Source organism: Chiroxiphia lanceolata, chromosome 5 (assembly GCF_009829145.1).
Source record: "Chiroxiphia lanceolata isolate bChiLan1 chromosome 5, bChiLan1.pri, whole genome shotgun sequence".
Classification (NCBI taxonomy): domain Eukaryota; kingdom Metazoa; phylum Chordata; class Aves; order Passeriformes; family Pipridae; genus Chiroxiphia; species Chiroxiphia lanceolata.
Window position 1 is genome coordinate 72,806,812 of NC_045641.1, and position 24,760 is coordinate 72,831,571.

A 24,760-nucleotide genomic window follows, 5' to 3' on the forward strand; every position below is an offset into this window, starting at 1 on the left:
GCCCGTGGCCTCTTGTGCCATTGCTGGGCCTCCCCGAGCAGAGCCTGGGCCATCCTCTGCCCCCTCCCTGCACACACTGACACACATGGATGAGGTCCCCTCTCGGTGTCTCCTCTGAGGCTGAACAGCCTCATCTGCCTCAGCCTTTCCAGTCCCTTCATCATCTTTGTCCGCTGGATCCGCTCCGGGATCTCCGTGTGTGTCTCATCCCGAGGATTCCACACTGGGAATGTCCCATGGGCGGTCTCGAACCCGCGCCCTTCCGCTCTGCAGGCGGGGAGGGAGGTGCCGCCGCCGCGGCCAGGGGCGGGGGAGCGCGGAGCGCATCGATCGTGGGCGCCCATCGGTCGCTCGGCGCTCGGCTCGGCGGGCAGCGCCGCCCAGCCCTGCCCGTCCCCCGCCATTTCGCACCGGGACGGGAAGGGACGGGAAGGGGCGCGGAGCGGGAAGGGACAGCGGGAGAAGGGGCGCCGGGCGGGCACGGCGGGCTCCGGCAGCTCCCGCGGCACTGCCACACAGGTACCGCCTTACCCCTGCCGCGCCGAGCTGCGGCGACCCTCTCCCTTCCTTCTTTCCTTCCCCGCTTTCCCCTCCGAGGAAGCGCAGCCCCCTCCTCTCATCCTCCTTCCCTTCCTCATCCCGTCCCTCTTCCTCGCCCTGCCCCGCTCTCCCCCCCCCCCCCCCCCCCCCCCCCCTTCCTTGGCCGGCATCCCCTGGAGCCGCATTCCCGGTGCTTCCCGGCGGGAGGGGACAGGTGGCCAACGCCCTGCGGGACCCGGTGGCCACGCCGAGCCAACCCCCCCTTCCACCCCTCCCTTATCCCTCTTATATTTATATATATATTTTTCCCCCCTCCCCCTTCTCCCAAATCCTCCAAGCAGGAAAGTTCGGGCGGGGGGCGCCGCGGGGGTCCCGCTGCTGGGCGAGCCCGGGAATTAGGGATTAAAAGGGAACACCGCCCTAAAGTGTGTGGGGGGAGCCGTCAGGATCAAGCCCTGCTCTCCCGGCCCCTTATCCCGGCACAGGAGGCGCATTCCCGGCTGGGAGGCTCATCCCGAGGGGCTCCGGGACGCTCCTTAAAAACCCGAGCGGGCTCCCGGAGCCACCGGAGGGAACCAAATCCTTGCACCAGTTTATCCCCGGCACGGGATACTCCTCGACCTCCCCCAGAATTTAGTGTATTTTTTACTTATTTAGTGTATTTTTTACTTAGTTAGCGTACTTTTTATTCATTTGGTGCATTTTTTACTCAATTGCTGTATTTTTCACTCATTTTATGTATTTTTTACTCAGTTGCTGTATTTTTTTTACTTATTTAGTGGATTTTTTACTTATTTAGTGGGTGGGGTTTTTTTTAATCCCTTCGTAATCGCTGCCTCCCAGCCGAGCGCCCGCGCTGCACTCCCTGTATATATAACGCTTGAGAATTCCCTCATCCTCCTTTTTTGTCTTGTCTTCCAGGGAGGGAGCTGCTTCCCGCTGTAAATAGTGGGAGGAACGCGAGGCTGGATGAGAACGCACCGGCAGCATCCTCGTTAGTGGGAGCCCGGCTCTGCTTTAATGTTGGTTTCTTTGTCGTCAGGTCTGCTAAAAAAATGACAGAATATAAACTTGTTGTGGTTGGAGCTGGTGGTGTAGGGAAGAGCGCCCTGACAATACAGCTAATCCAGAACCACTTTGTGGATGAGTACGACCCCACAATAGAGGTAAACAATTTCATCTCGTACTTTTTGTGGAGAGGGATTATCAGTAATAATGGTGGTTGTTTGCTTTTGGACACTTCAACCACAAGAACAAGGCTTTATAATCAAAAGAGCTCAAAGATAATGGTCTGCACCGCGCCAGCGTTGGAGAAGAAATTGTTGTGCTGCTTCTGGCTGTGGAGCAACAGCTGCAGTAAAAAAATTAACAATTTGGACTCATTGAAAGCGTGGTGTTAATTGCCATGTTTGCTTGCACAGTTTGGATGCACGTGTTTAGGATCTCAGTGACAAGGTGTTTGCCAAACTCATTTGAAAATGCTTGGCAAAACTCTTCGTGGCTTTGAGCAGCCTCTTAAATGTGTCTTTTTTTTCTTTGATGAGAATGAAAACCTTTTAGTCCAGTGTATGTGCCAGTCTTTCTCGTTTCTGAGTGCAAAAGTGAGAAACGTGTCCTGGAATGTTATGGTGAATGAAGCAAAAACCGGAGCCTGTCTTAATTTTTTTTCTTTTCTAATACACACCAGTGCACGTTTCTGTATCTAGAAAATTGTTCTAAGATAGCTGCTGTAGTGGATTCTTTGAAATACGTGGCACAGTACCTCAGAGTTTGAAACTGTATTTAAGCTTTAAAAGTTGTGCTCTTTTAAAGCTTTTTAATGAGCAAACAAGCTCTGCCTTTTAAATATAAGAAAAATACTGGTGTTGTCTACCATCTCCTGTGGATCAGTGCATTTAATAACCTTAGACTCCATAAAAGGAGAAATGACACCATAATTTACCCAAAATTTTATGTTCCCAGCACTGAGGCTCTGCAGCCTGTGACTTCATTTATCTGTTTATACAGTGAGGCACTTCCAAACTCACTTGAAGGAATCACAAGGGTTTAAATCTGGGCTTAAAATGGAGACTTGGGAAGTGCCTAAGTAGTGATTTTTCAGGTAGGCACAAGTGAAAGGAGACAGTGCCCTGAGGTGTAGAAAGATGTGTTCAGTGAAGGCCTGAGTTAAAGTGCCCCAAATAAGAGTTGTGTTGGTTTGAGGTTACCTTAAATGTGCCTTTGTGTCTCCTTGTCTCTCTGTTGCATGGCCAAATAACATCATACTTGCAGAAGATGTTGTGACTAGACCTGTGGAGAGAAGAGTGTTTGATTTATACCAGGAGAGCAGCTCTTTTTCAATTGCTAAGAGTGAAATCTTAAAACACCAGCCACCCAAAACACTCTTAAAAACCAGAAAACACACGAAATCTATTGAGAGGAACAAGCAAAATGGGGATTTTACTTTTCCTGCGAAAGGAACTTTGGAGGATGTTGGTCTTTGGTGCTTGTTCCCAATTTGCTGGGTTTCTCTTAGGTTAGAGGTGTGTTTAGGCACCACAGAAAATGCTGTGGTGGTTCTGTCTTACAAGTTGTGACTGTGTAAACAATTCAGGAACACGGGAACCTAAATGCCAGTATTCCTAAATGACTTGGGGGATTTTGCTACTCAACAAGCTGAGTGTTTTGAGGAACAACAAATGCATTTTAATGTAAAATAATAACATGAAAATACAGTTCCTTATAGAATGAACTTAAAAATCCCAGAACTGTCTCCTTTGTTCATAGAATCATAGGATAGCCTGAGCTGGAAAAGACCTTAAAGATCATCCAGTTCCAACCTCATGCCATGAACAGGACACATTCCACTATCCCAGGTTGCTCAGATCCCCATCCAGCCTGGCCTTGAACACTTCCAGAGATGGGGCAGCCACAAATTCAGCAATGTGCAGGATGACTGTGGTGTGGTCCAGAATCAATACTAAATTAATTTGTTATTAATTAACCTAATGGGGTTTACACCAGCATTTACAACTTGTCACATGCAAGAGTATTAATATTCTACCCTTACAAGTTCTTGTCTACTATTTACTGGTTTTATCTTTTAAATTCTGAGGCCTTGAGGATGGAGATTTATCCTCCTACTCATGTGGTAAATCACCTTGTGTGTGCTCACAGTGCTGTAATCATGTAGGTAAGCAATAATTCAGTAATAATAAGAGTGGGCTCTGATTTGGAGTGGCAGATAAAAAAAAAAGATTGGGTTTAAATGCCTCAGTCCATGCCTGGGCAGAATCCCACTCAGCAGAGAAGGGCTGTGTGATGGTGGTTCCTTTGTAGATGCAGTTGTGGTGGTAGGGGCTGGTTAAAGAGCAATAGGTGTGGAGTGGTTTTCATGCAGCATGAGGAAATAAGACTAAAATTGCCTTGATTTGTAAATAGCAACAGTTCAGATAGTTTAGTGGTGTCACTGCTATTGTTTGTCACTTAATACTGTTTCTTTCATTGCCATACAGCAAAATACTGGTTTTCCTCCCACAGATCATCCAGCTAAATATTTTGGGGTAGTCAGAGAAGAGAGTTTAGTGTTTATGATCTATTCCATCACTACACAATTATTGAATAATTCTAAATCTTTCCTGTGATTAACAGACTGAAACTCCATACTTCTGGTATTCTGGTGTTGTGAAGAGAGGAAAAAGATACCGGTTGCCTTTACAGTGTCCTTGATGCTGCTGTTTTCAGTGGAATAGACCTGATGGTTCAACAAATAACCTGCTTGGAAAATGTCAAGTTTCATGGCCTGCTTGAGTATTTTATTTACTTACTCCCAGCTTAGCAGATGGCAGGGCAGGGGGAGGAATTAAAATGAGTGTTTGGGTGGCTACAGTTACTTAAATCTCTGTGTTTCACAGTTTCATACCTTTCTCGAAGTAGGTCTCCGAGCATGGATTTACAGCCAGGCGATTTTAAGTGTTTTATTTTAAATTCTGTGTGCAGTAACCCTTGGAAATCTGCACAGAGCAGTTGGGCCAGTGCCCTCTACCGACCGAGACTTGTTAAATCTTGTGATAATGCAGTTCAAATTCATTTTATTTCTATGTCTTTCACAGCTTCAGCGTGTTTTAGGGCTAAAAATCTGTTATCTTTTAAACGTCCCAGAGAAAGAGCAGCTTTCCCAGTTGCTTGTCAGGGGTTTTAAAATTGGATTAGCAGAAATCCCTCTGCTGATTTAGGAATACTGATATTTAAGTCCGTGTTCTTAAATGACCTGTGCACTTGTGAAACTCCCACCAGTAGCTTTAGTCTGAGTAGCTGCAATATTTTAACATGAAATCGCTGGGATAATGGATTTTTTACCAAATAATAGTTACTTGCTTAGATGGGATTTATTAAGCAGTGGGGTTTTTTTAGCTAAATTCCGTGTGTAGAGTAGAGTTGAGATTTCATATCACGTTTTCTTACCAGTGCTTGTGAACAGATGGAATTACTACGCCTTCAACATAATTCATGCTGGTTTTTATGGCTTGTGTAAGGCCAGTAAAAGCAGGTTAAGTGATCAGTGATATTAAAAAAATTACACAGATTTGTCAGGTTTGTCAAATTGCAACTTCAGGTTTGGAGTTGGTACTGCTTAGGAATTAACTTGTAGTTTGCATTTTGTTTTTACTTAATAGTCTTAATGCCATTTCAGGTTTGGTGTTTTGCAAGGGGGAGGGGGGAAAAAAGGCAAAAAAGCAAAATATTTATGATTTCAGTAGTCTGGAAGGAAATAATAAGCTTGAATTTTCTCTCCCACGTCTCTCTTTTCCTTCTGCCTCAAATCCCCTTTCTAGGTAGTGACAAAGTTTTCTCCCCAGAAGTGGCAAAACAACTTAGCATATTGAAATAGTGCTTTATCCAGGTGCCTCTTTGCTGCTACTGCTAACATAGTAGACATGCTAAAGCCAGCAGTTTTTAAAGTGATTTTTCTTCTATCTTAAAAAATGATTTTCGTTGACAAAAATTACTTAAAGCTTTTGTTTAGAGCTCAGTTGAGGGGAGTTTCTTTCCCTTTGAAGTGCTGAGATGGAAAGGAATAGTACAGGCTTTTCAAGAACTGCTTTTCATATTTTTAAACTAGCAGTCAAATGGCAAGAAGAGAAAATGAAGGCTTTGTAAATCTGTCTGGTATAAAGATAGAAGTTCTACTAGGACTTCACTGTGAACTGTGATAAAGGTATCCAGAGACACCAGGGATCTACTGTTGAATATAAGTGACTTGGAATGAAGATTCATCCTTTGGGTTTGGTTTTTTATGTTTGGTTTGGTTTTTTTTCCCTTTAAGCAGTGAGATAGAATATTAACCTTATTTTAAAACATCTTGGAGCTTGTACATTTGTCTCAGCTGTATCAAGAATCAAACACGGCTTATGTATGTTTCTAAAGCAAGTTACCTGCTTCTTACTTGAACACTGAGTTTGCACTTCTGCAAAATAAATAGTTCCAAAATCATGTTGGAGGTAAACTTTTTTCCTTTAAGGTAAACAGTCAATATTGTTTTACCTGATACTGTTAACTGTCACCCAGGCTCAAGGTAAATGTGAGATTACAGAGTTTGTTTAGTTTAAGATACTGATTCTATACAATTATCTGCTGCTTGTTTCTCAGCATGAACAATAGGGAAGGAGAGAGCCTTGTGTAAAACCACAGATAGATAGAAAGTGCCCAGGGGTGGGTGTACTGTGCCCTAAAATGGGTCCAAAAGAAGGAAGATAATTCTGAACTCATCTTGAAGCTGGCTAGAATTGCAGTTTTAAATCTTTACTTCCCTCCCCAGTAGCTTGGGTTCACTTCTGCGTGGTGTTCAAAAGAACAGCAGCAATATTGTGTTAATCTCTAGCTAAGGAATCTGAAAACTGATACCGAGATTTTGTTGTTTGTTACAAGTTTAATGAGAATAATTCATGGGGCTGTTGGATGATGTGTTTTTAAAGCTTATAGCCCTAGTTTTATTTAAATTATAGAAGTTATTGGGCAAGTAACATCTTTATCACTAAAGCTATGTACTCTTGAAGCCTAACACTCAAATAGACATTAATATCCACTTGTTGGGACTTTGTACAGAATTCAGCCACTTGAATCAGTGACCTGAAAGCTTTGATTTGATAGCACTGAAATAATTTGTTCTGACATCTCTATGAACTAACCCACTGAGGCTTTTATGCGACTCTGTCTTGGCTAAAAACCTTGAACTTCAAATATATCAACTCAGCTTTGGTAACTTAATAACAAATATCATTATATACACCTGCTTAGGAATACAAAACAGATTTCCTGTCCCAAACACTGAAGGGTTTTTATTTTGCACATCTTTTTAAGTGGCATAGATTTTTGGAGTTGCCTTGCTCTTGTGTATTCTTTCTGGTTTATTATTTTGTGCATTGTTGTGGCACAATGATTTTGTAAACACCTATAGAATGAAGGTCAAATTTGAGTTTAAAAAAAAAAATCAGTAAATTGAGTGAGCTTAAACACAGTCCAGCCTTTTAAAATCAGGATATCAAGCATCTTCCATTCTTCTATTAACAGAGACAAAAGGGGAGATGCTTTTGGTCTGGATCCAGTTTGTTCTTTTTGTGCAAAATAAGAAATGAGAACACTTCTCTTTGTCTCTGTGTGTGTGTGTGTGTGTGTGTGTGTGTGTGTGTGTGTGTACAGGTGCACTGTTGCTTAGAGAAGATTTGGGATACAAACAAGAACATGTCCTTTCAGTGCTCTTTCCACCTATGGATTTATGCATACACCTAAATATGGGATACTTTTCCTATTTGCCCATCTGTAAAGTTGACTTTTAAGTGTTTTCAGTCATTCTTGTTACTAGTAAATGATTTTAATATCTCCAGAGCTACTGGTGTTTGAAATCTTATTTGTTTGTCTTTAACCAAGGTGTATTTTTTTTCTTTTCTTAGGATTCCTATAGGAAGCAAGTAGTAATTGATGGAGAAACCTGTCTCTTGGATATTCTGGATACAGCAGGTCAAGAAGAATACAGTGCAATGAGGGACCAATATATGAGAACAGGGGAAGGCTTCCTGTGTGTGTTTGCTATAAACAATACAAAGTCTTTTGAAGATATTCACCATTATAGGTGTGTATGTGCAAAAATGATTGACCAGCTCTTGTATTGGGTGGATATGGTGCTTGTTATTCCACTAGATAAGCTCTTATGAAATAGCATTTAAGGGAAAACTTGCAAATTGGCAATATTGCAACTTATTTGTGCATTTTTTTAACCTGGAATTTTGGGTAGTCTGAAAATCTGCCTTGTTTGCAACTTAGGCAGGCAAAATACTGGAAGCTCTTCTGCTATGAACTAATGTGAGTTCAGTATTGCTAGTGAAGACTTACATAAAGGTAAATTCTGCCCATTCCACGGGTAAAGTTGTTTGTTAAGGTGGAAAAACTGAAGCAGTAGGAATTGTACAGACAATAGTGTCAGTCGCTGCTTTTGTTTTGGGCTGGAGAGGGAAATACCTGGGAATGTTATTAGAGGAGGAACCTGTGTGAGCCCTGACATGTAAGAAGGGCAGACACACAAAATCAGCTTCAGAATGAGCTAAAAACCAACCTGTTATTAGTTCCTTCATCTTCTCTTTTTTAAAATAATCAGTGAAAAATATCAACTCACACTTTCTTGTCAACTACACTAACACAGAGGTAGGAGCAATCTCTGGTGATTGCCATCCCAGATCACTTATAACTTAGTAGCCTACCATTATCCTGAATTTTCCTGGGGTATGCTGGTAGAAGGCAATGCAAATCCCACCAAAGATCACTGAGTTTAGCAGCATCAAAGTCCCAAACACATAAGCTATTCATAGTTAGGCATTTATAATAACATTACAAATGGGTTTCCTGTGGTTGTAGAGGAAGAAGGGAAAAAGGCAACACGGATGGGAAGGCAAAAGTAATGAAATTAATGATTTTTGAGATTCTTGAGAAGTACATCTAACTAGTATTTCAAGATGCTTTCTAACTAGTGGTTGAAAGGACTCTCTTAGCAAATCTCTTTTTGTGGAGAGCCAGACCAGTGGTCTTCAAACTTTAAAAACACCTTTCTAAACGCAGGCTTTGTAGGGCTGTCTTTAATTAAAAAGAAAAACCAATCACAACCCCCCCAAAACCAAACCAAAATCAAGATAATGGGCATAGAGCTTTTGGTAGTGTTTTATCTTGGCAGACAAATTGAGTATTGTGAGTGCTGAGTATGAGAGATAAGTAGTAAGGTTTATACCAGAACTTCTTAGGCTAGTTCTGGAATTAGCTGTTAAAAACTTCAAAAAATAAAAACGAAAAAAACCCTACAGAATCTGTAGTAGTTTGCAAAATGTAAACCTCTCTTTTTTTTTTCCTTTTTTAGGAGAATGATAAGCTTGATAGTGACCTGAGTAGTCAATTTATTTTTTAGTGGCTTCTAATACTGTATGTGTAATAAGTGGACATAAAAAATGATTATGGAATTTGTCAGTTTAATTTTTTTAATTGTTTTAAAATTGGCCATATAAACCATTAATACTAATACCTGTTAAATACAATGCCCTTTTTTTTTTTTTTCTTTTTAGGGAACAAATAAAGAGAGTTAAAGACTCTGAAGATGTCCCCATGGTGCTAGTAGGAAACAAATGTGATTTGCCTTCCAGAACAGTAGACACAAAACAAGCTCAGGATTTAGCAAGAAGTTATGGAATTCCTTTCATTGAAACATCAGCAAAGACAAGACAGGTAAAGCTCAAAACTTGCCAGATGCAAAAGCAGAGCTCTCATCTGAATTACCATCATGTTGATTATTCTCTAGGCAATTCTCTTTGACAATTGCATGGTCATGTCAATGGATATATTTCTCCAGATTGGAAATCCTTGTGGTGTCTCTTCTTTCTGTCAACTGGTAATTGTTTATTGATGAGTGATTGGCTTCAACTGCTCAAGCTCAGAGTCAGACCTGACCTGCTATTGCTCTCCTCTCTCGGGTGGTTGCAGCATTCTGAGTGTTCTGGTAGGCTTTAACAGAATAAAAGCACTTCTGCTCAGAGGTGAAATGCTTTTTTTTTCCTCAGCAAGAGGATTTAACAGACAAACAGCTAATTAGTTTATTCTGGTTTAAGTGTTCTCATTAATAACAAAAGGAGTTTTTCCATGAGGCATTGATTCTATGATTAGATATGACTGATATACCTTTTTATAGCTAAGCAATTGACCATAAGGCTTTTTTTTTAAATTACTGGATTAATTGTTTGTGTAAACCAATATTTTCCCAAGACTTTAGAGCTCACTGTTGGTTCATTGTACCCCTCTGGTACAATAAACTGGTCCTTTCAGTGCCGTCAGGGTTTGTGAGGACAAAGGTGGTATCTCTGTGCACTCAGGAGAAAAGAAACTAAGAAGATAGAGGTGGAACTGGTTCAGTACTTCTGGAAGAAAGCAAATGCTGATATGTGGTTTTTCTTTTAAGAGTGTAAAGATTTACTATCAGGACATATTAGATGAGGCCTGAGTGGCCAAGTAGCTCATGCTCTCTGCATAATCAGAGGTGTTATGTGCAAGCTCAGAGTCAGGAATCAGGTGTAGCAGAAAATAAGAGCAGAATGCTGCAGTTTGAGCAACTGCTCAGTGCAATTGCTAATCAGGTTCAGCTACATCACTTGGCAGAATGTCCTCATAGACAGTATCTTAAGTTATTTTTGGATCTGAGAAGTGAATATTTTATTAGTGCAAATTTGCTATACCCACCCAAGTTTTTTGACAAGTTGAAACTTGGACTAATTAGTAAAACCTTACAAAGGAACTCTAACTTTTGGCAACAGAGGAAGTATCTGTAGGCAGAAGTACAGAAGTTTATTGGCTGAGAATAAATAAGGCCACAAAAGTGTCCTGAAGAATGATATCTAAGTAGACTGAATAATTACAGTGTCCTTCTTTGGAAGGTCCTGTATTAGTGTCTGGCATGAAGATGGAAGGGTAAAAAAAATAACTCTGAAATTACATTTGAGGCTTGAAATAATGGAATTTCTGTATTAACATCTAGACTGTACTTTGTTCTGTCTGTTTTATAGACCATCAGGTTTTGGGGAAATAATCTTTTGGCATAGCCATTTTTATTAAAAGGATGTTGACAGGATGGTGTATTTTCTAAGATTTCCTTCTCCCCACCCCACCTGCATTTACTCCTACAAGCAGCCTCACCATGCCTGGCCAATAAAAATCACAGGCTCAAAAATCACTTCTGTTCAGCATTATAACCTGGTTTTTACATAAAGCAGCACGTGCTTTTTTGTGTTTCAGACTTCCAGGAGGTCTGAGAGAGGTTTGTACTTGTTTCAGAGGACACAAGATCAGTCAGACATGAACTGTCATCCTGTAATTTCACTTTTATCTGTGGTTTTATATTTCTGGAAGTGCCAACTGAAATGCTGTGGGAAGGATCTGACTGTTGGCTTTTGTTTTTTCAAAGCTCAGCTTTACACACTCTACAGATAAGGAGCCCCTAAAGGCATCTCATGGATATTTTAAAGATGCCCAACAGCCTCTTTTGGGCATGTTGGCTTCTAAAAGTTGGCACCACTGGCTGCTGGTTCTTCCCCAGTGCTCTTCATAATATGTTGTGTTATGAAACTGCTTCATAACATGCTGTGTTAATAAAATATTTTTGAGAAGACAAAAGGGAATTGGAAGAAGAACCTGATATTTAATTATAGCAAGATCATCTAAATATTAGTGTATGTGATTATTTGTATATGTGTGTGTGTGTGTGTACACTGCATGTACATATAATTTTTCAGTCACACTGTCATATGTAAAAGAAATATATATATATACACATATATATGTATAAACACACACGTATTCTTCCAAAGCAGTTTTACATTAGAGGATTCAAACCATGGTGTGAGCTGCATGTGGCCCATGAACTATAGTTTTGTTCAGTCTTTGTCTAAAACTGAATATAAGTAAAAATCTGAGGGCATTGTATGCTTACACAGAATGAGGGCTCAGTTCCACCTAAGTCAGTTTTTAAGATCTTCAGAAATTCATAGGCAAGGTCAGAAATAGGAAAGAGAAAACCACAGAAATGAAGTGCACAGATAAGCTGTTCTAAAAGTTAGTGTGTTTGTTTGGTTCTAACAATAAAGATGCAAACTTTAATTCACTGCAAAAAGATTTGTGTTTTAAACCAAATACCTGTGTGAATTTTCATATAAATCATTGAGTTCATCAGTGAAACATCAGCCTAGTGGATCCTACAGCTTGGCTACAGGGCTATAGATTATTAATTTCTTTAGTTAGACCACTGACTGAAATAAATATAATGTAATTTATGAAAAAGAGTGACAGTCCTGTTTCTGAATATAAACACATGGCAGTACTGGTGGTTTTGTAAGGCACCAAGACTGTGGGACTTTGTTTCCCTTGGAACACTTGAACTTTCCCGCTGGTGTTGAATTCAAAGGAAAAGCAGAGAAATGACATTATTGTAAGCATAGTCAAGGGTTTGCCAAAGCATTATGTCTTGTGGTCGAGAATGTGGACTGAAACACACTTTTGAAGTGTGTAATGAAGAAGTTGACCTAAATCACAAGGATGCTGTTAAAAAAGAATTTGAGTTATTTCAGCTGTCTAGTGTACAATGGGTTAGGCCACAACCTTGTGATGAAAGGGAGTTGAGAACCTGTGTCTGGCCTGATGAAGTAACAGGGGCAGTATTTGCAGAAGTTCATTCCTACATCTCAGCTAAAATTCAGGGATAACTGGTAACTTGGTTTGCTTGAACCATTTTGTAGGGATTTGCCATATCTGTTTGACGACATGTTTCACATCAAACCATTTTTAGTTGAGTTCCTGTGTGCAGGTTTCATCTTAAAACTTCGTTTTCAATCAGTTTTAACTCAGTCACACTTGACTCTGTGGGTTCAGTTTTTTCATGTCACTTGTCTCTTGTGAGGTTCAGCTTTCCTGAAAAAGCTTAAATCCTTCCCAGAAACAAGGCCCCAGGGAAGGAAAAAGTTTTGGTAATGGTGACACATATTCTGGCCTCCAGCTTGTAAGTGATTCCAGGATGCTGAGGAAACCAGGTTGTTATTTATCTCATGTAAATATAAAGATCTGCAGCACAAAGACACATGTGCAGAATGGATAATTTTAATTTTATTTGTCCAGCAGTTGCTTTTAGAAGACCCAACTGTGATAAAGGGTATAAAGGTGGGCACAGGACACTTTTGAGGTGTCGAGGTTAACTTCTATTAGTTCCTTTTAAGTGCTGTTTAGAGAAGCAGAACATGTGAAAATTCGTGTTTGTACTTTGGTCTGTATTTGAAACAGCCTTTCTTTGCACATAGTCATATTTTAAATCAAGTGTTTGGCTGTCATTCAGGAGTCAGAAGCATCTTGAAAATGTTGCCTCAAGGTCACGGGTTCTTCGGGCTGTAAGTTTTTAATAACTGCCAAGGGGTATTTTTGCTTCTAGTTCTGACAGCTAAAAGAACTGGTTAATCTATTTTATATACATGGTCATTGCTCACTAAAGGAAAACGTACCAAAGAATCTTAGAAGCAATTGGTATTAGAATGACCTAAGTTTGCAAGGCTGGCACCTGGCTCTCTAAAATGTCACCTTGTGCTAATGGAATTAGCAAATACGTGTCTGTACAGATTTTTCATCAGACTGTTCTTGGTGGTGGTAGTAATAGCAATTTCTTTTCTCACTCTGTGTCTGTCCGTCTCTCTGCATTGCTAAAGCAAATTACAGCTCATATTGGTGATGGGAAAGTTGGCAATAAATGTTGACTGAAGAATTCTTCCCTAATTATTCACGTGAAAGCTCCATAATCAAATTACATATTTCTACTGCAAAACAGTAGATGTGCAAAAACATTGATTCTTGTGTAGCCTGTGCTTTGGCACGTAGCAGCTGATCAATGATCAATGATCTCCACTTCAGGAAGAAACTTCCATTCCTTCCAGAAAAACATGAAAGTATGAGCTTTACTTGGGTTTTGCCATTTTTTTTATAATGGCTTTCTTTACATTTTGCAAACTCTCAGACCTGGAATGTGAGACTTGTCGCCTTGTCTGTACTTCTCCACATCCAACAGGGCACATTATGTATATACAGAGAAATACAACCCACTAAATAAATCTAATTAATTTAAATCTTCGCATTTGTAGTGCAGAAGAACCCTCAGATGAGCAGCAGTGTGTTAAGAATGACTCTTCATGAATGACACAGATCATGCAAAATGATCCAGTGACTGTGGCAGTAAATGGTAGCTGGTTTTTATTATTAGCTGCATAATATGAAGATGAATTGGAAAGATAACTTGGGGAAAATGTGCCAAATAAAAGCCCACATTGTGCACTGGGTAGTAATAAAGTTTGGGGGCTTAAATGGTGGTGCTCTTTTCCACAATCGTCAGTCTGCTCTGGCTTTATTTTCAGATGATGAGTTTGTATTAAATTAAGAACCTCGTTGATCTGATTGGGGAGACAAGTAGTGAGATGGATAATAAGGCAGAGGAGACACTTGTTCTCCCCTTGAAAAGCTGCAGCAAAACATTTTGCATCTTGTTATAACAATAAGAACATTTTCACAGATTCATCTAAATTTTTCAATTTATGCACAGTTTAAAATAACAGATATTATAACTTAAAGTTGGTCCTGTACCTCTGTATATGGTATTTGGTTAAAGACATCTTCAGTCTTTATACTTTTAAGTTGAAAATTAGTTAGAATCTTCTTAGATTAGAAGTTAGTTAGAAGTTTTATTTCTTTGTAACCTCTTGGGAAATTACCCCATGAAGACTTTTTCTCTACTTTGTTAGTTTGTTACACAGATTTTTGTGAAGACAATCCGCCTTCTTTTATAAAAAACAGAACATAAACAAGCTAACTTTTCTTTTCCCAAACAGTAATAAGTTCTCACTTTGGCTAAGAAGTGCAAGTTAGGTGGTTAACTGTGTGTGTTTGTTAAGTACCCCCCAGTTAACAATCTAATAAGGTTTTGTGCCTCCTAAATACATTCATAGCCACAGAAATATGGGAAATTATTCAATAAGACAAGCAGTATTATTTTCAGTGTGGTATGCAATGGAAGAAAATAAGTCTTAATCTTTTTTTGGCCAAGTGTTACCATGCACAGAAAAAAAAGGGGAGCTTGAAGCATAGATATGCACAATAATGGGTCTCCTCTGCTTGCATTAAAAAGTATTTATCAAGCAGCAAATGAACAAGCTCAGCATTTTGAATACATAAACGAAGATCCATACACTTCTCTCAAGTAAAGCTCATCATTTCAGTGGGTTTGTTGCATTTTTTTTCCCCCCTTCCACGGGTGTCCCAGCGTGTCTGAGTTATTAATGAAGTGTTTTTTTAAGGAGTTGTGTTTTACAATGCAGAGAGTGGAGGATGCTTTTTATACATTGGTGCGAGAGATCCGACAGTACAGAGTGAAAAAAATCAGCAAAGACGAAAAGACTCCAGGGTGCATGAAAATTAAAAAATGCCTTGTAATGTGACAGGGTAAGTTTTGTAGTGTAACAGGGTAAGTGGAACTAATCACTTGCCAAATAAAAATGATTGATGGTGCCGTGCAAATCAGATGATCTGTGGTTAATTGTGATGTAATTTAAAATATAAAATCAATCAGATCTCAGTGTCCTCAATAATATTCCTGGCAAACACCCAGGTGCTACGGATTTGCTTTGTTTCCTGGGGTTTTGATACGTGGATTAACACGATATATCAAATTCTCTATCTGTGACATGGAGACCTGGTTTTGAGTCTGAAGAAGCTGAGGGGGAAAAGTTTTATTAGAAATATATTGCAGATGCTGTTCAAGTGGATAGTGATTGGTTCTTCAGGTTGATGAACTGAGGGAAGAAGATCATACAGTTCTTCTCAGATGCAGAAATAGGAGGTTCCTAATCCAGCAAGGCAATATCTGGCTGGTGTACAGGTTTTCCTAGTTCTCAGGCCCTTCCTTATGCTATGCCATTTTTTCCTTGTTTTTTTCCCCAGCTTAAAAAATTGACTTTTACCATTTCCAGAAATACATTAGTTTTCTTTTATTTTCGTCGACTATAATGTCCTGAGTGATGCAGATTTGGAAAAAATAAGGTTTCACCTTTTTTCTTTGAGAGCCCGTACAAGGGGTGAGGGCTAAATTTCCCATTGTGTAAAAGAAAAACTATTCCCTATTCAAGGTGTGTTTTCATACAGTGACGTAGTGGAATTTGACTTGTATCTTTTGTCAGCAGTGAATATTGTTGAGTTTCTGGTGTTTGTTGTTGGGGTTTTTTTTCCTCTACCTTATTTAGAAAACAGTCTTGGATATAAGATTCCAGAACCTCAAGAGTCTGCTCAGGAAGGAAATGTTTGTCTTTACCCTCTACGTGGTATAGACAGTCATTCCAGCAACTCTGTATTTAGGAAGTTATGGTGGAAAAAGTGTTATCCAAAATTATTATGGTACAGATGTAGTTCAGTGGAGATTTGAGTGGAATAAGAAATCTGGCATTTAGAACAGTATTCTGTGAATAATCAAATTGGATGGTTCAGAGTGTTTTGCTCCTCTTGGAACAGAGCTGGACTCTGATCCTTGTGGATTCCTTCTAACTCCAGAGTATTCTGTGATTGTTTTATCTTCTTGCTACCTCCAGGATGCCTTCTTAGTTATATTAGTCTTGGTAATATACTGAATTACAAGGTAACTGAAAACTTTGACTACCCAGGTTGCCATTAAGCTGATGCTTTCCAAGAGTTTCATTCCTTTGGCTGTTACACAGTAAAGCAGAAAGTACAGAGTATCTTTTTCTCCATCTGTGATTTTTCAACCAGCAAGAAGAAAGTTCTGTAACTCAGTGTAAAATCCTCAAGAGAGCTCTTTCTTGAAAGCATCAAAGTTTGTACATAAAAAGCAGACGGGTTTCTCCAGGGTGTAAATTAGACATCCAGATAATGTCATTCAGATTTGAGCGCAGTTAATAGTGGAGAGTTTGAATTACAAAAGTTCTAGATTTGAATTTAAAAATGTCTAGATTCTCGATTAAAATTGTAATTAAGTGATTTCTCCATAGTAATACAGAGGGGCACAAATAATTTCCTCATGACTGATACATGTGTGTATGTATGTGTTATATATAAAAAAATTACAAAAAAGAACTACAATTTAGGACTTGTTTAAGGGTCTGTTTTTGGGGCTGGAGTATTAAGGAATTCTGAATTCTTTATGGATTTGGTGTTTCTTATTGATAGTTCTTATAGATAGTACCCATACAAGCACATCTCCAGACTTCTCCACAGTCATGGGACCATGCAGTGCTCCAAAGGAGCAGGCTGTTCTGTGGGAACAGTTCTGACATTTTTGTTCCCTTTGCCTTTCTTAGTTGCCCTTTGGAAAAACAAATGGCAGGAGCAAATTCTCTCAATGCACCTTTATTGAGGCAGTGGGGTTTAGTTCTGAGCCTGCACGGGGAATTGTGAGTTTCTAATCTGAGCCTGGATTTAAAGCACTCATTCAGTACATCGTAACTTTCCAAAAGCTTGCACACAATAACTCCATTGTTAGGGGGAGGAAGGTCAGCTGCCTGCAGCCCCTTCCTGCTCAAAGAGCTGCCTGGAAAGGTTTGACCGCCTTTGATCTCACACCACGATGCCTTCAGGGACCTTCTGTAAACAGAGTATCCACTCCTTACATTTAAAATTTAATGGACAGGCTGGGAAGTGAAAGACCTCACTTGATCTCGAGTTCTCCACTTCTAACTCACAAGTGTTCTGAACAGTAGTTTTGTGTGTCATGTTGGATTAATTACCTGAATTGAAGGAATTGTGGCAGGGCCAGACTACTAAGTACATCATCAATAATTAGTGATTTACAAAGGTGTTAATGCCAGGATGAAAGCTGAGTCAGTTCTGCAGCCTGGTCTAGGGAAAGCTGTCCCTGCCCACCACAGGATCACTGAAGATCACTGGCTGATCCTTCCAACCCAAACCATTCTGTGATTCTGTTTTGCAACATGTGCTTTGAAAGATCATAATCTTGATAGAATAAAAATTTCGACCTTGATGATGAAGTCATGTGTTTAAAGGTCCATAATAATATCTGGATGTTACTTTGTACAAGTTATTTTCTCTGCATTTATTTTAAGACCAGTGTAGTGAGGAGGAAGGTTGCTCATTTGAAGACTTAATTTGCAGTTTTTAAGTGTGTCTCATTTGAAGACACCACTGAAAGCAAACGAGCTGAAGACACCAAGTGAAAGCCAGTTCTGAGTGGTGGTTCTGGAAGGAAATGTAGAAGAACATTGTGCAGATGCTTTTCTTATACCATTCTTGTGTTCTAAGGAGGAAACTATTCTTCTCTCTGTTGTGATTGATTCTTAATGCTGTCCTCCTCCTTCTTAATACCAAGACCTGCACTAGAATCACTTTGAACTACACCATTTCCCTACATGAATATTGCTAAATATTCACTTTGTGCAGTAATGCTGAAGATACAAGCAAATAGTTCTTTGTAAAATAACACCAGGTGTTTTTAATTCTCAAAGGATTAATGGGGGACATGACCTGCATTCATTTTATATTGATCAGTAATACCTCAGAATGCAGAACAGGTTATTTGCAAGGTCTTGCAATATAAAAAAGGGTGCTATTAATATTGGGAGATAGACTGCCAAAGACTTCGAACATCAGTTATATGTAAATGTTTTATGAACTTGAAAGTTTTAATTAAATTTAGTTTATACTGGAAGTGTTGCTTTTTGAGTGAAGCTGTCTAACACCTCACTGTTGTTTGGACTTCTCATATTAAATTTTAGCACCATTTGGTGTTTGGCTGAAACAGTGAATTAGGAGATTTCTGGCTTCTGTTGTTGTGTGTTTTACAGAGTTCACTTTCAGTTCTTTACTGAAGTAGGCATAGAGGAGTAAAACAGAACGTTCATTTTTATTGGCAGCTTGAAGGGAAACTATTTGGCTGACAAGAGGTAGGAAGCTGCCTGCCAGTTGTAGGGCTGAATTTCTAGACCCAGTTCTGCAGTGGTGCATTTGGCTGCTGTGATCCAGTAACATTATCCAGCTATTTCTGATCCCTCTGAAAGATATCACAAGGAGCAGGGCAGCAAAGAATCAAGGAATTTTTTTATCTTCAGGATTTTATGACTGCTTTACTTGAATTATTAAAGGGTAATATTTATTGGGATTTGAAGCAGCCTGAAAGCTAGGCCATAAATTGTTGGAGGTAAATAGGTTCTTATATAACATTGTACTTGATAATGGTTCTTATCAGGCTCTTGGATATATTACTCTCTTTTCACCAGTTCAATTTTTTCAGCTGTAATTAGCCCCCAAAATAATGAAAAACTACTCCATATGAACAAACATTAGCTTTTGTGTCTGTAGCTGAAGTACTGGAGCCATGGAAATTTTAAGTGACTGTTCATGATACAGCACCAGAGATAATGTGTTCCACGTGCCTTTAACTATACAAGTTGAATAGACTGATTGATCAGGTCATTATTTATCACTGGGACATGGCATTGATTTGATTGATTCGCATATGTAAAGATTTGTAAAATTGTGGTGTGATTACTCTTATCAGTGTGCCTGAGAAATGATTTGAATATGCATATTAACCATAACTGTGTCTTTGGTGTTGAATTATTGGTACAAATACTTGAATTTCCTTTTCAGAGCTCCATAGAGATTATTAAGGCATAAACTAAAGTAGCTGATGCTTCACAGCTTCCCTGTGAGGGTGGGGAGGCCCTGGCACAGGTTGCCCAGAGAAGCTGTGGCTGCCCCATCCCTAGAAGTGTTCAAGGCCAGGGTGGACAGGGCTTGGAGCAACCTGGGATAGTGGAAGGTGTCCCTGCCCATGGCAGGGGGTTGGAATGAGATGGTCTTTAAGGTCCCTTCCAACCCAAACCATTCTGTGATTCTATGATAATATATAATCTAAATGTGTGGTACTATCTATCTATGTATATACACATTATATATACTATACTTTTCTAGCTTGAGGTGGGACAACATGTGCCCTCTTTGAGATGGAGAAGAGGGCAGTACACACTATAGAACTTTCCTTACCACATAAATAATGGAATTTGACCTGTGCTCAAGCCCTGAGCAGGAATTCACCTGCAAGATGCCCTAAGCCCAGAACTCAGGAGAGGAACAGCCTGTAGTCAAGATCAATTGTTCAAAGGAAGGCAGGCAGCAAAACAGCTGCTGATTGAACCCACTTCACCTGGCCAGGACAGGTGGACACAGGCTGTAAATGTTGATCTGATCCTAATGTGTCCGTGTTTGTATCTTTTCAGGGTGTTGATGATGCCTTTTACACGTTAGTCCGAGAAATCAGAAAACACAAAGAGAAGATGAGCAAAGATGGTAAAAAGAAGAAAAAGAAGACAAAGACAAAGTGTATAATTATGTAAATACAATTTATCCTTAAGAAGTACTGAAGTAATTTTGTACATTACACTAAATTATTAGCATTTGTTTTAGCATTACTTTACTTTCTGCTTCATGATCCTGTTAGCTTTACCTGAATGCTTGTTTTAAATGACAGTGGAAACTTCATTCCTCTTAAAAGTGCCAGTATTCTTTGACTGTTGGTTCTTGAACTAGCAATGCCTGTGAAAAAAAACAAACAAAAAACAGAAAACAAACATTAAAAACCACACACAAAAACCTGAGAACTGTCTTAGGACTCTTTGGTGCATGCACAGTTGCTAACTTCCTGTTTTTCTTACTGATTGTGAACTTCTGTGTGCAAAGCAAACAATGAAATGATGCTCTACACATTCTAACATCCCCTATAAATTTGTTGGGTTTATAAATCCGGTTGGGAAAAAGGACTAGTTAGCAAAAGAGACTCTCATTTCAGCCTTTCCTTTACTTTAGACTGATTATTGCAATAGAGAGAGACCAGAAGCCTTTATAGTCTTCCTGTAGATTTTGCTTCTAGGCATCTAGTCTTGTAGCATTTCAGATCAACTTTAATGAATGTAAAGATAAAAACTTTCAGAAAAAAAAAGTTTCACTGCAATTTGTCACAGTCACTCCTTAAAGACTCTATTTTTTCTATAAAAAAACAAAGAAAAAAGTAAAAAAAAGACAACAATGCACATCTGGCAATGGAAAAAGTAAAAGTTCTAATTAGGTTGATTTGCTCTTGTTAATGCATTGCTTTAAGACCTTCACTGACTTTTTGTGTCTGAAGATCAAGGTGAAATCCCCCCCAGCATCAAACCTTTAAGTAGCTTTGTTCAGCAGGTGCAGGATTTCACCCTTAGTGTCTCTAGGAAATACTAAAAAGCCTTAACAGATAAGTTGATTCAAATTCTTAGGTTAATTCATACATGGACCCAGAATTTACTGTAAGAATTAAATCAGAATTAATCCTAAATTATATAGTGGAGTAAAACCATTATTTCCCCCCCCCCCCAAGAGGGGCATTAAATATTTCCAGATGCCCAAGTTTTGTGCAAAATAGGGGAGAAATCTTAAATTCTGGTAACATCAAATGAGTGAATGAATGAGTTGAATTTAGCTGCTTCATGCAAATAATTTGGGAATCCACTATTCCATAGAAATGGTGTGGAATTTGCACAAACTGTCAGCATGGTTTCCAGCGTCAGTGTTGTTTGTGTGATGTCCGTGAAGTACTAGTTTTGTTGCACAGATTTAATGGTTGGTGAGTGGCATTCCAGTGTCTATCATGAAGCTAGGCCAAGATTTTAATGTTGTCTTTCTCTGTGATTAAGTTCTCTTGTGATTTTGTTTTCCCTTTCCTCTCCTTTTTTTTTTGTTTTTTTTTTTTGTTTGTTTTGTTTTGTTTTGTTTTCTGATTGGAATTAATGCAGGATTTTTGCAGGAGCTTTCAGTTTTTGGTACTGCAGTAGCCTAGTTATTCTGCACTGAAGCACGAGCCAGTAGTCCCAGTGTTGCCAGTTCCTGTTGTCTCACTGTAAATGTGGAGTTGTTTGTTCCATTAGAGCTTTGGTCCCTGAAGGTTCACTTCATAGTAGCCAAACTCAGCTGCAGAGGAACATTTGAAAATGTGGCTCTGATGTATCCAAATAATAAGACACAAGACGTCGAAGTAGGATAGTTCAGGACACTGGACTGGAAAGCTGGGAACAGGGAAGAGCAGCATTGCCCTAAGGTACACCTAAACAATTCCATGGAGATTTTACACAGGTATGTAAAAATTACACTGTGTAACTTGGACCATTTCTGTGATGCCAAAGGTGCAGCTGCCTGAGAAAAGTATTATTTTGCTTCTACAAAAAAAATCCCAGAGTGACTGTTGGAGGTGGAGAGCTGCAAAGCTGGCAGGGAACACATCCTGTATGTTCTTTAATTTGGCTGAGGGAAATCATGCCTTTCCTTGCCTGTGCCCCCCATTCCCCAAAACCCAAAGCCCCCTTCCCTCCTTTCAGCTTCGATGTGAAACGTAGATAATGAAACATTCTGAAAAACAGCAACAGGAGAACCTAATGTTATATTGTAAGGACCAATAAGAACAGATTCTTGATGTCACAAAGTATTTCAGAGCTTCCAGGGTTAAAATGTGTTGGAGACAGTTATTTGCACATTTTAGACACTCTTGACTATACACGGAGAATGTAGCAAAAGTTGACAGTATGCCTTGAGCAAATGGAAGTAATCTTAAGGTTGCTTTAATTTTGGTAACTGAGTCACACTGCATGTAAAATTAGGGCTGGTCTAAAATTCTGACGTTAATTTAACTAAATACTGTTAGGAAATTGTAGCTGAAATGTCTTATTCATCAAATGTGGATTTATATAGCTCTACTATAAAGCTATATGTAAGCTAGTGTTGGGGTTTTTTTCAGCAAATGTGATCTGTAGCTGCCAGTCTGATTAAATTAGTACAAAATCCATTTAGATTAGCCCTTATTTACTAAAAAAAAAAACCAACAACCAACCCCAAACCACATCTTTGCCGCCGTTGTGCAGTTTTGTCTTAGTATTTGTTGCGATTTGGTGAAGCATGTTGGACTGCAGCTTGCACAAGTTGATCCCTTCCTTATTGTCTTGCCCTACCTGAGATGCTTTCCCAAAACATCCCTGGGTGCTTGTCTGTCCTGAGAGCAACTACTGAATGACCCTGTGAGTCACTGACCACGTTAGCAAGTGGAACTGCCATGTGTCAGGGAGTAACACCTTCTTACCGTAGCTTTATGTAACCCTGCTAAACACCTCTATCATTGGTTTGCTCCAAACTCAATTATTCTGACCAGTTTCATTGCCCTAAACTTTTTTGCTAACTGAGAAGTGTGGACTTGGTCACAGTAACAGGATCTCTGAAATGGGTAAATACTGACACACACAATCTTCTGCTCTTGTCTATACTATGAAGCAATACAATTATTACCTTCAAAGACCATCAAACTGTAAAACAAATCATTTTGTCTCAAGTTTACATAAAGCTACATAGATGGTAAATCTTTCCTAACATTTCTTTATTCCACTGTCTTGTTGTTTTCATGTTGAAAATACTTCTGCTTTTTCCTCTTGAGTGCCAACTTCTTACTAGAATGACTTCTTAATGTAATATGTTTACCTGGAATGTATTTTAACTATTTTTGTATAGTGTAAACTGAAACATGCACATTTTGTACATTGTGCTTTATTTGATGTGGAACATATGCAGTGTGATCCAGTTTTTCCATAATTTGGTTGTGTGACCTCGGAATGTTGGTCATGCCAGACATTAAGTTAAAAAAAAAGGAAAAAAAAAAAGACCACTGTTTGTTTTAAAATTTTTAATGTTTTTAGGAGTATGTGCTGTGAGGTGATCTGGAATTTGTCATTTTTTTGTCAAACTGTACTGCTCCTATTTATTGTAATGTAATAAAAAATAGTTATTGTGAGTTTCTGTCCCAGCTTCCTTTTTCTCTGCAAGAATTTCGGTGCTTCATCTCGGTAATGGTGCATCCCACGAACTGTGTGTGTTTGGCAGTTGTTCTCCCTTTATGTCTTGCATTTCTTCAGGTGCTGCCTGTCCCAAAGCTGCTGTCCCTGCCCCTGGGTGTTCCCTGCCTCTCCCAGGGAGGGTGTAACTGCATCTTTATTTCCGAGGAGCTCATTTGATGTGCAAGGGCTGTTTTTCACATCGGTGTGGCACTAGAAACTGAAGTGCAGTTTTGTCACAAGGCAGTGTACCCTGCTGTCGTTTTTTAAATTGTCTTCCAGGATTTTGTGTGTGTAGTGAATTTTGTGTGGTAGTGAGTGAATCCCTCCCACTGCCTCCTCCTCAGGAGTGATCTCAGAAATGCTGGTTAAGCCTTGACAAGGAGTGCCTGGGCTGAGCTCCTCCTGAGCTTACCAGGAACACTGTTCCCAGCTGTCTTAGCGAGCTTCTGGTTTTTAACCAGCCTTGGAAACTTACTTTTCTTGCCTGAGTAACATCCCAAGTGGAGCAACATTTCTGTTATCAAGCTTTCAAAGAAAGTTACCGACCCGAATTGTGGTTAGGATGGAAAATTACTGTGACTAAATCCAGCTCTCTTGTGGATCTGTAAGCAGCAGTCCTGAGGGAGACCCTTGGAGCTCTCCTGGAACACACCAGCACCCCCCTCTGAGTGGGGCCTCCAGAGCCAGTGAACTCTCCGGTTTGCTGTATTTGGAGGAGCAATAGCACTGAATTCCAGGGGAATTTTTCACAGGTATATACTTCCTACATACTCCTTTAGGTCTGTGTGAGTGTGGATATCCTACAGCAAATGTACCATGAACGTTGCTCTCCTAAATTCTTAAGTACTTCGGATTCGTAAATAAAATAGGCCTATGAGTTACTGTTGTGCTTACAGTAAATTCTGTAGGAGCCTTTTGTTAAATCGTTTAAATCAAGCTATCAATTAAGTGCTGTTAAGTTTAAGTTTAGGCCTAAACCACTGATCAAGTGCAGGGCTAATTCTGGCAAGGAGGTCCAGTCTGAACATTGTGACTCCACAGGAGGATCTCCCTTACTCCTTTTATTCTTACCCTTTCCCATTCTCACCCTCCACATAGATAATTTTTGGTTGATTTTAGGTTTAGATTGATTACTTTTAGACTTCAGTTTCCTTTTTCTCTCTATGCTTTAACAATCTAGTGAGTAGTAGAGTGAATTTTGCCAGTGGACTTTGTCACACTTTTCTATTAAACCTGTGTCCGCGCTTCTTTCAGTGACCCTAAAA

At 39.5% G+C, this 24,760-nt stretch overlaps 1 protein-coding gene across 5 annotated transcripts; it reads left to right on the forward strand.

The window, feature by feature from the left end:
* Positions 1–375: 375 nt before the first annotated feature.
* KRAS (KRAS proto-oncogene, GTPase) lies at positions 376–23,452 on the forward strand. Of its 5 annotated transcripts, XM_032687200.1 has the most exons (7): positions 436–519; positions 1,462–1,706; positions 7,470–7,648; positions 9,123–9,282; positions 14,946–15,061; position 16,484; positions 19,869–23,452. In XM_032687200.1, the coding sequence occupies exons 2-7, from the start codon at positions 1,596–1,598 to the stop codon at positions 19,983–19,985; spliced, it is 684 nt and encodes a 227-aa protein (XP_032543091.1). In that variant the 5' UTR covers positions 436–519; positions 1,462–1,595; the 3' UTR covers positions 19,986–23,452. The 5 variants fall into 5 exon arrangements, with proteins under 5 accessions (XP_032543090.1, XP_032543089.1, XP_032543087.1 ...); XM_032687199.1 differs by lacking the exon at position 16,484 and having other exon boundaries at positions 376–519; positions 1,583–1,706; positions 14,946–15,069; XM_032687198.1 differs by lacking the exon at position 16,484 and having other exon boundaries at positions 377–519; positions 14,946–15,069.
* Positions 23,453–24,760: the final 1,308 nt, after the last annotated feature.

Coding starts and splice junctions, on each gene's coding strand:
- KRAS (XM_032687200.1), top strand. CDS start 1,596: ATGACAGAATATAAACTTGTTGTGGTTGGAGCTGGTGGTGTAGGGAAG. Junction 1,707..7,469: donor AGTACGACCCCACAATAGAG/GTAAACAATTTC, acceptor TTCTTTTCTTAG/GATTCCTATAGGAAGCAAGT. Junction 9,283..14,945: donor CATCAGCAAAGACAAGACAG/GTAAAGCTCAAA, acceptor TTTACAATGCAG/AGAGTGGAGGATGCTTTTTA.